General features: G+C 41.4%; 1 protein-coding gene across 8 annotated transcripts in view; it reads left to right on the forward strand.

Annotated features, from left to right (window-relative positions):
• RIMBP2 (RIMS binding protein 2) overlaps positions 1-17,447 on the forward strand; it is a 280,460-nt gene that overhangs the window by 169,689 nt on the left and 93,324 nt on the right. For all 8 annotated transcript variants that reach the window (XM_073312915.1, XM_073312918.1, XM_073312919.1 and 5 more), the window contains one exon: positions 14,447-14,551. In XM_073312915.1, the coding sequence (XP_073169016.1) occupies positions 14,450-14,551 (102 nt within the window). In that variant the 5' untranslated portion in view covers positions 14,447-14,449. The remainder of the gene's footprint in view (positions 1-14,446; positions 14,552-17,447) is intronic.

Genomic DNA, 17,447 nt, shown 5'->3' on the forward strand with positions numbered 1-17,447 from the left:
GAGCTTTTCCAATGCAAAGATGAGCAGCATGAGAGAAAGCACAGATGGGCTTGAGTGAGAAGTGGTCAGGCAAGTGGACCATCACTTGCAGAGCAAAGGCGAGGGCTAGCAGTAAGATAAGCCTTTAGGCCTGATAGGGAGAGTGTGACTAAATGAAGAAGGGCCTTAAATGGCCCTTAAAGTCAAGGACCTTGTGTCTGAGGGGGTGCAAAAATGGAGTCGGGGAGGGATGCAAAGCGGGATGTGACGTGGTCCTGTTGGAGAGATGAGCCAGAAATATGGTCTCAGAAACACTGTTTTGAATGGCTTCTGCTCTCCCTGTGGCAGGAAATGTGGCTCTCTAGTTTACAAATGCCTTTCCCATGGTTTCTACCACATCATCTAGATGTGTTTGAAAAAGAGTCACATGACACAGAAATAAAAACGCGGGGACCTTAGAGCTACCACTGTTTCTAACAATGGTGGAGCTGCATTGCTGGTAGTGTTACAGTGGTAATTTTTAAGAGAAAAGCACATTGTAAACACAGCCTGTGCGTCAGACATACCTTCACAGTCTGGAAAGACTAAGAATATGTTCAGACAGTTCGAATGGAATGTTGATCCAGTGCTGAGCTTTTCTTGACAAGGTGCCAGGCTGTGGTTTGTTTGACACGGTAAAAAACCCAAAGTTTTCCCTTTTCAAACTACTGAAGCAGTGAGCAAAGAAGAGATGAAATAGAGGAAGAGGAGGCAAGTATCTGAAGTAGAATAAAAATAGATGGACTGAGTTCTTCAGTGAACTCTCAAGGTTACAAATAAGAGTTTTCTGCAAAGAATGTTTGATTAATAATGCTGGCAAGCTCGAGCTGATGTTTGTCATAGGTAGAATTGGGCAATATTTTTTCGATGCATGGAAACTATTCACAAATTCTGGTCCGATTTGGCTAATAGTTTTGGCCAAAAAATACAAAACAAAAAAAAAACCTGAAAACAAAAAATTCAGAAAAGATGAAACAAACTGTTTGGACAACATTACTTCAAATCACCATTTCTGAAACAAAATGCCAATTTAAAATGACATTTTTAAAATGGTTTTGTTTTGTTTTTTGGCCTGAATAAAATTTTGGGAGTTTTTGCATTTTGTTGAGAGAAACTGGAAAAATCCACTTTAGGACTGAAACAAGCCAAATTATTGTTTGGATTTTTTTTGGTTTGGCCACTAAGCCAAAAAATCAATTATTCACTCAACTCTAGTTGTAGATGCCAACCATGTATTTAGAAATGGGTTTGGCAAAGACTTGGTGCTTGATTTGTGCTCCCATAGACCTCAATGGGAGTTTTGCCATTGGCTGCAGTGGAAGCTGATTTTGGGTCTTTGGAGATACATGTGATGATGAAAGCAGGTTCTTGCCTTTCTAATCATTAACATGGAGAAGTCTCATTGTGTTGCTGCAATTTCATGAACGCGCCATTCCAAAACCTCTCTCCATAGTTTTTGTTTAGTGTTGACTGAGAGATGAAGAAAAGGCTTTCAATTTAGCAGATGGGGATCAATAATGGATACAAGTTACATCTCAGTGAACCACTAGAGAACTGTGGGAATGTCAGAGTCAAGCTGGCTGCTGCACAAGCCTAACCGTCCCAGGCTATGTCTACACTACTGCGATAAGTCGACCTACTCTATGCAACTCCACATGAATAACGTAGCTGGAGTCGACGTACCTTAGGTTGAGTTACTGCGGGGTCTGTACCGTGGGAGGTCGACAGGAGAAACTCTCCTGTTGACTTACCTTACTCTTCTCGTCGGGGGGTAGAGTACAGGGATCGACAGGAGAATGATTTACTGTCAATTTGGCAGGTCTTCACTAGACCCACTAAATCGACCGCCGGTGGATCGATCTCAGAGTGTCGATCCTGACTGTAGTGTAGACCTGCCCCCAGCAAGCTTTAGGAGGCCTGAGCCATAGTCACTCACTGGATAAGGCCCAGGCTCTTCACTAACCTGAATATTGCTCTGAAGGAGAATAATAGTGTTCTAGTTGCCAGTGGGCAGTCAGCACCAATAGAACAAATTGAAAATTACAGTGCAAATAAAAAATGCATGTAATGGAAAAGGAAAATTAAACTGCATACTCGAGTGGAGGTATGATGTACTGCCCTCTGCCTGAGACCAATGTGACTTCCCTCTGAGCAAGAAGGGATGCCTTCTCTTAGACTGCAAGCTAATTTACTTTTTGGGTTATTTCCTTCCTGGGCTTCTGGGGAATAGAAAAATGACAGCTCCACAAACACGGCTGAGTGATGTGTTATACCACTCTGATTAGTGCTCTAGCACTTGCCATGGACCTTGACAGAAAACCAAAGCTCATTTCACAAGGGACTTGGCCGGGATCCCCATGTAATGAACCTGGGACACAAGCTAGAGAGATGCACAACTTCACTGACTCCAGGGGCATGTAGCAGAGAGAAGAAAATCAAAAAAGAAAAAAGGAAATGAACTGTAAATCCATGGCTCATGAGACGGCTGAAAAATAGACGGCTGTGAATTGACAGTAATTTGCATTTAATCAAGTTAAATGTCAAAATAAGAACTGTTATTGGCTGGGCTTGTGCACCAGTAGACTTTGATGTGAGCAGTAAAACCTGTCTTCTAGTTCAGTATATATTTCGTCTACCAGATCCATAGATATATATTTTGCACTTGCAACTCTGCTAGGCAGATGGGTGCAAGCTGAGGGCTTATTTATTGGTTATTATTGCAAAAAAAGAGTAAAGAACATACACACAGTTCAGGAAGGTAATCTGATGGAGTATGCATCTCAACACAGCTTGGATCTGGAATTTAGCATACATTGACTTGAATTGAATTACTCCATTTTATAACGTTGTAGAGCAGACCCTGATGCAGGGTCTTTGTTTGAAAGTGCTGTTGACTTGGTTTCCACTGAAAGAACATTTGTAATGTTATCATGCTTTTTTCCCTGATACTTCGTATGAGACAAAAGTGAGCATGACCCCGGTGGATTTGCTGGTATGGGCAACTGAATGCATTTTATGTTCTCTTCTGAAATCTATTGGAAATACAGGTGAAATATATTAATATGTGTGAAATTTAAAATTCCCTTTCTCTGATCTTCAAAGCAACCCATCTGGTTAAATATTTTCCTTAAGATCGGCTGGATTGCAGCAAAGCAGCAACATCTTGTGCTATCGCCTTTCCCCTGAGAAGCAAACCATTACATGTGGAGCCGTATCTCCTTTTTGCTGTGTGGCAGTAATCAGCATTTCTGATAAATGTGTGCTACTGAGATGCTAGGAATTGGAATTTTTACAAGAAAAGAGACTTTCTGTGATGACTTCATCCAGGGAAGCTGTATTTAAAAGTGCCCCAGCCACAATTTGATAAAGTGGTACCTGAACTAAAACCACCCTTGAATTTTGTTGATGTTTAGATCTGAATCTGAATGACATGGTCAGCTGAATCAAATCATTGTATCCAAACAGCCCTGAACTTTGGGGAAGTTCAAATTCTCTTATGAATTTTGCCGCTCAGATCCAGCTCTATAATTTCTCTCAACAGTACTAGCATCAGCACAGGGAGCTAGAATTTGACTGCCAGAAATTTCACATATGAGCTCACAAGCCTGATTTTTGAGGATTCACTGTCAAGGCAGACAAAGGATGGGAGAGGAAAGAGTGTGGTAAAGTGACTTGCTTAATATCATGCACAAGGTAAGTAGCTGAGTTGGGATAGGAGCCCAGATCTCCTAACTCTCCGTCTCGTGCCCTGTCCACTTGACGACACTCATGCTCAGGGGACACATTTGAAAGTTCAGGAGTAATTACTTTATTCAGGTTTGCAGAGAGGAGGTTGGGAGAATCATAGAATCATAGAATATCAGGGTTGGAAGGGACCTCAGGAGGTCATCTAGTTCAACCCTCACTAACACCTATGTTTGCACACTAATGGGCTGATCCGGCACTCTTTACTCAATAAGGACGCACATTGAGTTCAGTAGTAAAGTGTGGCATGGTTGGGCTCTTCCAGTGATGCTAAAGATAATAACGATACCCAGGCAGTGATCCTGCAAGCTGCCCTGCACAAGCAGAGGGCAGTGTCTGGGCAGAGCCATTTACGGGATTGGGCACCGTTTGTAGCTTGCTGCTTTCTGGTTTGAATGGGTGATGGTTTAGCAGTACGATCCAGAGAGAGAGCACTGAAAGAAGAGACAAGTGTTTGTGCCTCTCAAATGATGTGAAATGTGAGAGCTGGTTAGGAGATGGGTTTTTTTCCCCCTTTGGAGAAAAAAAATCAGGTTTTCATTAAAATAAAACCAGTTTTCAGGTTTTTGGCCACTAAAACAGAAAAGTTTTCATTTTGAAGCCAGTGGTTTTCAGCTGATGAATATTTCCTCCCAAAACTGTTTTTTTTCCCTCCAAAAATTGTTTTTAAAGAAACCCATTGATTTTGAATGAGAAAGCTTTCTGTGAAAAAACTTCTGAACAGCTGTAGTAAACATGCAAAACTTACAATTATTTTGCTGTTAAGGGGGGAGAGAGAGAGAGAAAGAAGAGTCTTTGGGAGCAAGAGTCCTCAGACAAGGCACATTCCAGTAACATGCAGGCAAAAAAGGTTCCAAAAGAGGATAATGGAATTCGTTTCTTGCTTTATCTCTGTCTCTCACACACATGCAGAACTCATTTCAGAACTCAACATGTTTGCATGATTTGCCAAGGTTTGTAAAAGTTGTGAGAAGCAAGACACTGTGCTTCTCTCTCTCTCTCCCCTCACCCCTTCTCTGAAGGCTTTTAAAACACAAATTATCTCAACACTAGGGCCCCAATTTTAGAAGTGCGTGTTTGTTTACAGTGAATATCCAAGTGTACAAGGATGTTTTGTGCACACACATCCCTGTTGTGTACACACTCTTTATGGGCCTAGAATTGCTGCAGTTTCCTGGCACATGAAGCTGCGGGCATGCTTTTTAATATTGCAGTGCACTGATGTTTCCATACCCATTTGTTATCCAGTTAATTTTCATAAAAGTGACCTCTCTGAGGGTAATTGTAACTTATTCCATCTCTAAACTTAAAACATGTTCCCCACAGACTTTTTTATTGATTAAATTTCTACTGTAATGATTGTCTATTGTAACAGTTTTCCAGTAACAGTTTTCCATATCACGTTTGCCACCACCATGACTGGCACTGATTGACCCCTTTGTTGGCAGTTTAGCAGGAAAGCTAAAGACAGAACGAGCCAAAGAGATTGGCCATGTACTTCTAAAGATGGATGCTCCAGGTCAAAGCTGAGGTGCATTGGCGGGGCAGTGTGAGGAAACTTGTTTTACTGTTTCAGCTTGTCTGTCACCCCGGCTCCTCTGTCAATAGATATCTTGAGTGTGTTGTCGATTTAACATCTTCCAACAGGGCTATTTTAGGGGCCAATCCTATGAGGTGCTGAGCTCCCTAAATTCCCATTTTGTCTTTAAAGGGTTCTGAGGACAAGCTTTTAAAATATATTTCCATGAGTCCCTGAGCCAAGAGCATTAAGGTGCATTTAGATCTGCTAGGGACTCAGCTATGCCTTGAACTCTTACTCTCAGACAAACCTGTAACTACTGGCTGTGCGCCCTGTGTCAGATGTTATGGCTAAAATAATCTATTTTAGACTTATATGCAATTATCTAATCAAAGTAACGCAGCATTTATTCTCCTCAGGTTTAATCCAAAAGTGAAAAACTAGGAACTAAATTAAGTAAACCACACAATTTCCCTCCAGTTTATGGCTTCTCAAATCTCATGTATTCCTCCATAAATGAAACACTTTCTCATAGCTGAATTCCCCAAAGCCTCATATTAAGGAAGAAGTTTGGCATACTGCAGGCTGACATTTAAAAGTAAAAGTAATTTGTAATGCTTCATTTACTAAAGATGTTATAACCAACAGAACTATTCCTCTAAAATCTCTCCTCTGTGACTTCTACCACGTAGCCCTCTTTCACACCTGAGCTACAGCCCCACTTGTGAATGCTTATTTCCCTGTCAGATACACATTTCTGTCTCTCCCCACCCTCTTTCCATCTGTCTTTTGAATGGTCATGAACACACATTTAATCTGTGGCTTCCGAGAAAGAAACTAGAGGGTCATATTCAGTCTTCCCTGAGCACAGTTATAAAGCTGCCCTTTTTTTGTTGCCCTGGCAGAGATGTTGATGTGGAGATGGGAAAACAATATACAGGATTCACAGGGTCTGTCCAAAGAAAATGTGACCATGTACTGTACCTAAGGAAGAAAGCAAAGGCCACAGAGCTGCTCCAGCTAGTGGAATGTGCTGCAGCTTGCCTCTTATGCAATAAACGCTGAAGGAAGTGTGCTACACACTGGACCTCTGTATGCTTAGCTGGCTCTTTACTGCCGCAGTTGCAATCAGCATTGGTGCTTGAGCTGGATCTCCCCTACTTTCAGTAGGAAAGGGTAGTGGACAGGTGTTCAGAAGGAGAGCCCCTTGACTTTGGAAATTGATTCCCTGTGCTGGATCTCTTAGACTTCAGGGCATGCATAATGCAAAGCCCATCGTTTTTTACCAGCCTTTGGGGAAAGTGGGTGAACTGAATATTTGGGCGGTTGAAAATATTGATTTGGGAATTCTAAGGAAATACTTTTTTAATTCAACATACCGTTAACTTGTGATACTCATTACTGCAAGCTATTGTAGAGACAAATAATTTACTAAGATTAAAGCAGGGTTAAATATATACGTGGATAAGAAGAGCATCGGGTTATATTAATCAGAACAAAAGTTAAAGTCTTGATACACAGGTTATAAGCTGCTTATTATTTGGAGTGAGGAGGATATTTCTCTCATACTGTACTATTACACAAATCACACCTTATTGTGAAGTGTCTAGCATTTTATTCCTTCCTCTGAAGTTTCTGGTGTAGTAACAGGATAATCGGCTATTAACTTATTTTGGCATGACTATTCCTGCCATACCTCAGTGGATAAGCCACTGTTACACCCTCTTTGAAGGAGTTTTCATCCACCAAGTCAATCAGTTATTTTAAGGTCTCCCTTCAAGTCTGCAGTTTTTATTTCCCTATTTTCCAGTGGCCCTATTTTCTTCATATATGGCTCCAGTAAAGTCATGAGAGGTCATCAAAATGTGTCATATATTTTACTAGACTTCTCAGTAAAGATGCTAAGCCAATATAAAGTTATTAAAAACAGACGATGGCTCAGAGCGGCTCCTTAGCTTCTGGACAAAAACCTCCTAAGGTTTCAGTTTATAAATGGCACTTATTCAGGATGCTCTATTTTATGGATTTTTTTTTTTTTTTTTTTTTTTTTTTTTTTTAGCAATGCCTTGTCTTTATCAGAGCCAAACCTCTGCGAGCTGGTGGCCGGTGGGATGAGGAACTGGCCTCATGTACCTGACCTTAAATCTTGATGTCACTTTTTATAGTCTGCTTCATAGCTCTTTTTTGAAATTTCCTGGGGCTCGTTTTCTAAGGAATGAGATAAAGCGTTGCTGAGACTTTACCAAAAGCAAAACTCTTGTCTTTTTTTCTTCTGGGCTATTGTTAAAGAGAGAGTACTTTTGCCAGATTGCTCCTTCCCAGCTCCCCTCAATCATGAGCTGGTGGGAGTGTATTAAGCCTGAGTGTATTAAGAGAACATTTTAGATTTTGGCTTCAAGCCCAAGCCTCTTTTCCTTTCTTTTTTTTGAGCAAAGATTGTGGAAGTGCTGAATGGCATCAAAGCTATGTTGGGAGATAGGTGGGAATGGATGACTCAGCAAGTGTAGTGCACTAGCTAAAAGGCAAGCTGAGAACTGCTGTTCTTGTAGCCTGTTTTAAATAGCCACCGAAACGGGCCACTTAAAGAGATGGGTGTTCTCATAAAGCTGGAGCACACTGGTGCTTGTGGCGTTCAGGGATCACTCAGTGGTTAAGGTGCTTGCCTTATTCAGTGCTAGTTCCAGCTGGTTCTGCATAACGACGAGAGCTTCCCGGTTGCCTGCTCGGACTCACTGCTTGGGAAGCTCAGCCCTTAAAGGAACAGTCCCGAGTATCACAGTAGTCAGTACATTGCGGGATACCTTGGGGTGATCTTTTAAGACAGGAGTTTGTCTGTTAGTGGTGGCCCTTTGCGTGTTTCATTTCACATGGTTCTCGTGATTCCCAGTTTCTAGGAAATGCTTCCGAACCCAATGTTCAGTTTATGCAGATGGATCTGAGTGAAGCAGGTACAGTGCTTGCTCCTTGTTTTATAAAATAAGTGTTTTTCAGTATTTTCATTATTGGGAACTATTCCCATCCCTTCTATCATGTAGCTACATTGTCTCAGTACACAAACATTTCTTTGAAAGATTGCTTTGTAACGTATAAGCAAACAATGCTTTTTTGTCCAAGGAGAAAGAGGAAGTAATTGAATAAAGATGAGGTTTAGCTTGTTGACGATACATAGTTTTTTCAGTTGTTTAAAGATCCTAAAGTAGCTTTGGGTCCCATAAGCCACTGACTGTGGTTTTACTACATACTATGGGGACTTTGGATCCTCTTACGCCTGAAAAGCCAGAGCAAAGGCAGTGTTTGTGATGTTCCTCTAAGTCAGATTTTTCCTTCACAAATACGTTTCTATGAGGAAAAATGCCTAGTCCTGCAGAAGCTTATATTCTCTGCTCTGTGCCACAACCCTTGTCTGCTTATAGCTCAATTGCTGCAGGGATTCCTGGCCTGGAGCTGCAGGAACATGTGCAAATAGACTTTTACTGTGCCTACGGCGGCTAGCCCCACAAAATCCTCTATTCCGTGCTCTGTCCTCCTTCCTCTGCTGCCTGCAGTCTAGGTGGTGGGGAGGCCAGGGGACTTTTAGTGGCCAGTTGCACTGCAGCCTGTAGGGACTCAGGCTAGAGCGGCTCCATACGCACAAGAAGACCCCCGGCAGTAACAAGTGGTAATGCACTTGGTGGTGCATCCACCACATGACACATTTATGGTACTACCGTGCAGTTGGTAAAAGACTCTGTAGTTCTCCATGGCTTTCTAACTTCCAGAGTGGTGAGAGACTATATTTCCTAGGGTCATGACACATGTTCTCCCTAAGTCCTGGCCTGGCTTGGACAGACATAGAAGGGACTGATTTCACTGCATCCCTGCCCTCTGCACTATAGTCAACAGATTTCTGAAGTTGGCCCCTCTCTACACCCTGCGGTGCAGTTCAGCACATAGACCATAGTTTGCAGCAAACCAGCAGCTCTGAGTAGTACATGAAGGCAGGAGGGAAGTTAGGGACTTTCACAAGAGAAAGCAAAGGCTCACACTGGTACCTTTAAGGGAACCTATCCCTAGCTACCATTGCAAGCTGAGGTCACAATCAGTGAAGTAATGCTCAGAACCAGAGCTGTGGTGTTACTGTGGCCCAGGTAATTTTCAATCTCTGCAAACCTGTTTACTCAGTCTCTCTGCTCAGTTGCATCCTGGGGAATATCTCTTACCAGAGTAGTTTAGTTTAGCAAAATGTACACAGAGCACACTTATGTTGGAAGCCATTCCATAGTGAGTTCTGTGTTCCCTTTGCAGTTTAGAAATGGCCCGAGGGACTTCCAACGATCATAGAATCATAGAATATCAGGGTTGGAAGGCACCTCAGGAGGTCATCTAGTCCAACCCCCGTTCAAAACAGGACCTAATCCCCAACTAAATCATCAGCTAAGGCTTTGTCAAGCCTGACCTTAAAAACCTCTAAGGAAGGAGATGGTGATGTTGTCTCAGTGATGAGAGAGGAATATGATCTCAGCAGTGACATTTTTGGCTTGGAAGAGTCAGAGGCAAAAATTAGGATGGCTAAGGAGGCTGAATCTTCAATGCATTGACAAGGGCTTTAGCCCTGAGGATAACGAGGAAAGGGAAGGTTTTGGTGATATTAGAGTGACTGGTCATGGGGGGATGGGATGATAAGAGTCAGTGATGACATGATGATGCAGTCCTGGTACACTGGAAGCTGAGTGCAGGTGGACTTGTTAAGAAAGAAAATTAGTTATTCCTTCTATCGTGTCAGGATGCATTAACTCAGCTGAGGAGTAAGTACCAGAATGTGCTAAATTAGCTAACACTCTGAAAAGTTAAATATAGGTGGCCTCTTACAGAAAATAGTTTTTTCCTGATGTGCACTAGGCCATCTTTTCCCCTTCACTCTGCCGTGACAGCAGTGTCTGCAAGAGCAGATGACAAGCCCTTTGATCATTATGTTCTCGTGTGAATTAAGTTTGCACCGCATTCAGTGTCACATCCTACTTATCGTTAGGAAACAAGGCTCTGATATTTGAAAGTCAGTTGAGTCAGTGTTAATGTCGGCAGCCAGTTATAAATATCAGGGCTTTAAAAATAATTCTGCTCCTAGGGTAAGGTTTTCTACAAGTTTTTTTTGCAGTGGTACATAATGTCAGCTTCCTCTGCAAAATCTCTTCCCCTGTGGCAGGTTTGTTGTGAGGGATGGGATGCTCACAAAAGCTGACACAGGCAGGGTTTCTCCTGAGCAGAGCCCCTCTGCATCCTTTAAGGGGGCTTCCAAAGGCAACTCCTGGTAGAAGAAGCAGACAGGGAGCTGGAGTTCAGCTGCACAGGGCTAAGATGCAATAAAGAGGCTTCTGCAAACCCACTGTCTGCTCCAGAGTGGGAATCCTGTCTCTGATCTGGGGGAAACTCTACAAGATCTGACACCCCCTCACTCCACCTTGAGGTTCCTTCCCACATTTTTTCTTCAGGAAGAAGTGACCTGCCCTAGTGTTTTTAAATGTGTGGTCTTCCCCGTGGTTTCTTTGTTCTCTTCCATGGTTTCTGTGTGCTCTTCTAACAGTGTATTTTCTTCATGACATCTGAATGACTCCATGCTTGGGAACTGAATAATCCTTTTTAAGAGGAGGAGAGAATGGGGGGCAAGGGAGAATGAATGTTCATGTTTAGTGAAGTTCTAGCATGCTAGCACTAGCTAAGGCCAACCATAGCATGGACAGGTGGAATGCAACCACCTTTGTACAGCTCTGCCACTGTGATAGACTCTATGAATTGCTGATTACCAAATATTGTGAGCAAACTGACAAAAGAAAAGAAAAAAGCCCAATGAATAGGGCCCCTGCATTGCCATATGTACTTTGTCCATTTATTTTTACAGATCTAGTTTAATATTATTAATTATTTATAGTTCTTCGTAGCATACTAGTAAATGTGCTGTATTAGGTTTTGTAAAAATTGTTAAGTCCTAGTAACATCAGACTGAGCTACAGCAAATCTGCTATGAAATCTTTGAGGAGTGGAATGAGGTTACTGGATTTTTTGTAAGAATGTTTGTCTTTGCAGATTATCCGAGTGAGAATTGTATTGTACTGTGTACATTCTGCCTCAGTGTTGCCCTTAATGTAAGAAATTTAAGGACGCGCCATCAGTGTCTGAGTCCTGTGGGCATCTACACGAGAGCTGCTGAAAGCACCTGGGTACAAGACACAGGGTCTGATTCTAATGTCAATCAAGAGTAACTTTTCTAAGTCAATGGAGTTACCCCAGTGTACATGAGATGAGAATCAGTCCCACAATATTTGGCCATAGCCAAATGCTGAGAAGAGTAGGTATTTCCCATGGACATATCGGGGGGTAACTTTGTAAAAAAAATTAGGATCAAAAGCCTGCAGCCCTGGTTATAAACTCTGCAGTCAAGAGGCTAAATCCTCCACAGAAACTGCACAAAACCCTAAGTAGAGTTCAGAATAGGCTCCCGTGAAGTGCACAATTGTGGGATGAAATCAGACTTGTCTTGAAGGCAGATAAGGTGCATTGGCTTTCTGTGTTGCGCCTTTTCACGTGCCTCTGTGACTGATGGTTCAATAATATCATTTCTCTAAAGGGATACAGTCGGAATGCTAACATTTCTCTTCCACTGATAATATTCTGGGCATTGTGTGTCTACTATTAACAAGATATTCCTGGACTCTCCTTTCTTGTTGGCTGTTTAAAAAAAAAAGTGTTTCCAAAGTAAAATTAACTTAAGTGTGCTGTACAGTTTTCTCAGAGTGAAATATTTTTAGACACTAGAGTTCAGCAGCAGCCATTTGCTTAAAAGTAGGTTGCAAACACCATCGCAGAAGGTTAGAAAAGCAGGGTGCCATCTCAGAACCCAGTTTATGTGTGTGAATCCGTGATTTGCACACACACCTTCCACCGCCTTCACCTAATTCCACCAGCAGTGGCATCTGAACAGACCATGCAAACAACCTGCCCGTGTCCAATCTACAGGAATAGGAAGGGCTTTATTTTCACAGAATGTGGGCTTTTTAACCACTAACAGGGTTTTTAATTAATGCTTGTCACTGTTGTCAAGCGGTTCAGCAGCTGCTTATTACTCATACAAGGAATGGTTCAAATCAGCTTCTGTTTAAATGCTGGTCCACCACTTCCAGCCCTGGTCCCTTAGTTCCTTTTGTTCTCGATTCTTAGCCCACAAATGAAGGTGTATTCCTGTCAACTCTGAATTTTGAAATAGCCACTTAACTTTGCTTGAATTCATTCAAATGGCTAAAGCCAGGGTCTTTTTTAAAGGCATGGGGAGGCTGCATTCTTGTTCCAAGTCATGTACTCTAGGTAACAAAGTATATTAAATCCTCTTGCTCTTATTTACTAGAGCTGTGCTCCACTTTGAATCATTCCTTTATTTCCTCGCAAACGTCAGCAGGAAAGTATCAGTGGGAGAACTAGTGGTGCAGAGCACAACAAAAAGTTGCTAACTTCTTCCCAGGGTGCTGTTGTTTTCTGATGGGCCCTGTGGAACTTTTAAAGGAACAGAATAGTCAGTTCTCTGTGCTGGGGATGGTGGAGCAGATTTAAACCCACACGAGCAGCTTTTAGCCTATGTTAGCTTTGGGGGAAGACTTAACAGATTGAAAGTTACACAACATAAACAACATTTTTTAAAATGACTAATGATTTTTGGATGCCTTGATTTTTGGTCACCCACGCTGAGGTGCCTTAAAACGGGCCCAATTTTCAGAAAGTGATAAGCACCCACCCTCTGAAAACCAGGCCTTCTTAAGGTGTCTCAGATTGGGCACCCAACCCAATAATTCATAAACCCCAAATCAGTAGTTCTGAAGATCTTGGGCTGCAGTTTTTCACTAACTCGTCAATAAAAAGTAAATATTAAAGAACTCAACCACCAAAGTGAAACCAGGTAGAATATTGAAGATATTGCTGTCTTCTTAGCAAATACATCCATATTGGTACCAGCCAGCCTCTTTATACTGCCCCCCTTTGTTATTAATACCACATAGCCCAGAACAATAACTCATTAAAGAAGACAAACAATAGACCCATTTGGGTAAGACCTTTCTCTTATACACGGTGAGAGAAATTCTGACCCCATTATAGTCAGTGGCAACCCGGTATCATTTCTGCCCTCAAGCACAGTTACCTGCTATGGTTTTCACGAAGTAACCCTCACTACCACAAGTACCATATTGACAGGTTTCAGAGTAACAGCCGTGTTAGTCTGTCTTTGCAAAAAGAAAAGGAGTACTTGTGGCACCTTAGAGACTAACCAATTTATTTGAGCATGAGCTTTCGTGAGCTACAGCTCACTTCATCGGATGCATACCGTGGATTTGTGCTGGAAATGGCCCACCTTGATTTTCATACACATTGTGAGGAGAGTGGTCACTTTGGATAAGCTATTACCAGCAGGAGAGTGAGTTTGTGTGTGTGGTTTTTGGAGGGGGGTGAAGGGGTGAGAGAACCTGGATTTATGCAGGAAATGGCCCACCTTGATTATCATACGCATTGTGAAGAGAGTGGTCACTTTGGATGGGCTATTACCAGCAGGAGAGTGAGTTTGTGGGGGGAGGGGGGGGCGGAGGGTGAGAAAACCTGGATTTGTGCTGGAAATGGCCCAACTTGATGATCACTTTAGATAAGCTATTACCAGCAGGACAGTGGGGTGGCAGGAGGTATTGTTTCATGGTCTCTGTGTATATAATGTCTTCTGCAGTTTCCACGGTATGCATCCGATGAAGTGAGCTGTAGCTCACGAAAGCTCATGCTCAAATAAATTGGTTAGTCTCTAAGGTGCCACAAGTACTCTTTTTCTTTTTATCATGATACAGTTTACAATGCTCTGATGAGGTGTCTAGGGTATGCAGTAACTCTGCCCTCTACTGGATGGAATTTGAACAGCTCAGCTGTGTGCCATGGACCATGTATTGCTATCAACTAATGGAGATTCATATGAAGCTAACCATGCACTGCAGTGGAAATATGCCCCTGTGGCCTGATAGAATAAAAATTCTATCTGGTTTGCATACCCTGGATACCAAAGAGATTTTATATTGAGATCAGCATCATGCTTTAAAATGTTAGCATATCTGATTTCAGAAAAGGACATTAAAAACTGATGAGTTGGTTTTCTTTCCCCTGATACAGCATATGCGAGAGGCTGCTGAACGGCGGCAACAGCTAGAGTTGGAGCATGAGCAAGCCTTGGCTGTTCTCAACGCAAAACAGCAGGAAATTGAACTCCTGCAGAAGGTAAGTGAAGAAAATGAAAACTAAGTAAAATGGCAAATTGCCGTGATTGGGCATGGGTAAAGAAATGGATCTCTGAGTCTAGCTGAGAGTAATCTGCGTCCATCTAACCAGCATCTACTTTCCAAAACTCAGTCTCCTCTTTTTCTAAAATGTTCAGACTGACTTCTCATGCAGTAGTAGTGCATGTGTGTCTCAGTCTTTGATTTAGATAACTATATTTAGGCTTGGAAGGTTTTATTCTTTTAATATCAGTAAAAAATCTATTTTACTGTACACACCCAAAGAGATGAAAAAATATTTCCGTTGATGATGATTGAAATTTACACATAAGCAAAGTAAGAGACATTCTTCTTGAGAAGTATTAGAGTTTGATTTAAGGATATTTACTTTGTATATTTTGACATGTGATGTTGACAATTTGTGTTTTAGTGTCTATAAAGCTTTAACTTCTGAAGCTCAACATCCAGCCCCCTGCACTGAGGCAGGATTAAGTATTAGTTAGACCATCCCTGACAGATGTTTGTCCAACCTGTTCTTAAAAACCTCCAATGACAGAGATTCCACAACCTCACTAGATAATTTGTTCCAGTGCTTAACTACCCTTACAGTTAGGAAGTTTTTTCTAATGTCTAACCTAAGTCTTCTTTGTTGTATTTTAAGACCAATACTTCAGAATTTCATCCAGTGCTAAGGCAAAAACCTTACAAAATCTAAGTATATTATATCTACGCAGGTAACTTTATCAACCAAACTTGTAATCTCATCAAAGAATGAAATCAAGTTTGTTTGACAAGACCTATTTTCCATAAATCCAGGTTGGCTGGCACTAATTATATTCCTATCTTTTAATTCTTTATCGGTTGAATCCCATATCAACTTTTCTATTATTTTGCCCACGAGTAATATCATGCTAACCACTATAGTTACCTGGGTCATCCCAGGTGCCCTTTTTGAGGATTGGCACAACTTTAGTGCTCTTCCAGTCTTCTGGAATTTCCTTGGTATTCTAAGATTTATTAAAAATTAACAACAGTGGGCTAGAGATCTCCTCACTCAAATCTTTTAGGACTCTTGGGTGCATGTTGTCCAAGCCTGCTGATGTAAAAATGTTTAATCCTAGCAGATTTGTCTGATCTCCTCCTCAGTTACTAATGGACTGAAAAGTACCTCATTATTCTCATACAATAAAATCCTTCTTCTTTCCCAATACAGAACAGAAATATTTAATGAACACTTCTTTACAGACTTTTACTGCATTATTATTAATGATTTGACCATCTCCATCTAGTAACAGTCCTGTATCATTGCCAGAATTTCTTTTGTTCGTAATATACTTAAAAACACCTTCTTATTGTCCTTAGTTCTGCTAGTCATGGAATTTTCCTTGATGTGTTTAGCTTCCCTTATCAAGTTTCTGAACTTCCTAACTCCTTTTTCCATATGTAGTATATTGCTTTTTTATTTCTAATTGCTGCTTTCTCTTCATCACTGAACCAGGATGGGTTTTTAACCAAAGTTGTCCTCTTTCTTGACTGTGGAATTGTGGCTTTTTGCCCAGTTAATAATTTTTTTCTTAAAGAACTCCTAATTTTCATTCAAATTTTTCTGTCTAAATATTTCATCCTAATCAATTTTTCTCATAATTTTCTCAGCTTTGGGAAATTAGCCCTTTTGAAGCACCTCTGTCCTCTTTGCCCATATTGAATGTAATCATATCATGATCACTGCTCCCTAGAACATAAGAATGGCCATACTGGGTCAGACCAAAGGTCGATCCAGCCCAGTATCCTGTCTGCCGACAGTGGCCAATGCCAGGTACCCCAGAGGGAGTGAAACTAACAGGTAATGATCAAGTGATCTCTCTCCTGCCATCCGTCTTCACCCTCTGACAGACAGAGGCTAGGGATACCATTCCTTTCCCATCCTGGCTAATAGCCATTAATGGACTTAACCTCCATGAATTTATCTAGTTCTCTTGTAAACCCTGTTATAGTGCTAGCCTTCATAACCTCCTCAGGCAAGGAGTTCCACAGGTTGACTGTGCGCTGTGTGAAGACTAACTTCCTTTTATTTGTTTTAAACCTGCTGCGCATAAATTTCATTTGGTGGCCCCTACTTCTTATATTATGGGAACAAGTAAATAACTTTTTCCTTATTCACTTTCTCCACATCATTCATGATTTTATATACCTCTATCATATCACCCCCTTAGTCTCCTCTTTTCCAAGCTGAAAAGTCCTAGTGTCTTTAATCTCTCCGCATATGGGACCCGTTCCAAACCCCTAATCATTTTAGTTGCCCTTCTCTGAACCTTTTCTAATGCCAGTATATCTTTTTTGAGATGAGGAGACCACATCTGTACACAGTATTCAAGATGTGGATGTACTATGGATTTATATAAGGGCAATAAGATATTCTCCGACTTATTCTCTATCCCTTTTTTAATGATTCCTAACATCCCATTCACTTTTTTGACTGCCGCTGCACACTGCGTGGATGTCTTCAGAGAACTATCCATGATGATGCCAAGATCTCTTTCCTGATTAGCTGTAGCTAAATTAGCTCCCATCATATTGTATTGTATAGTTGGGGTTATTTTTCCCAATGTGCATTACTTTACGTTTATCCACATTAAATTTCATTTGCCATTTTGTTGCCCAATCACTTAGTTTAGTGAGATCTTTTTGAAGTTCTTCACAGTCTACTTTGATCTTAATTATCTTGAGCACTTTAGTGTCGTCTTTGCCACCTCACTGTTTACCCCTTTCTCCAGATCACTTATGAATAAGTTGAATAGGACTGGTCCTAGGACTGACCCTTGGGGAACACCACTAGTTACCCCTCTCCATTCTGAAAATTTACCATTTATTCCTACCCTGTCTTTTAACCAGTTCTC

Source organism: Lepidochelys kempii, chromosome 15 (assembly GCF_965140265.1).
Source record: "Lepidochelys kempii isolate rLepKem1 chromosome 15, rLepKem1.hap2, whole genome shotgun sequence".
Lineage (NCBI taxonomy): Eukaryota > Metazoa > Chordata > Testudines > Cheloniidae > Lepidochelys > Lepidochelys kempii.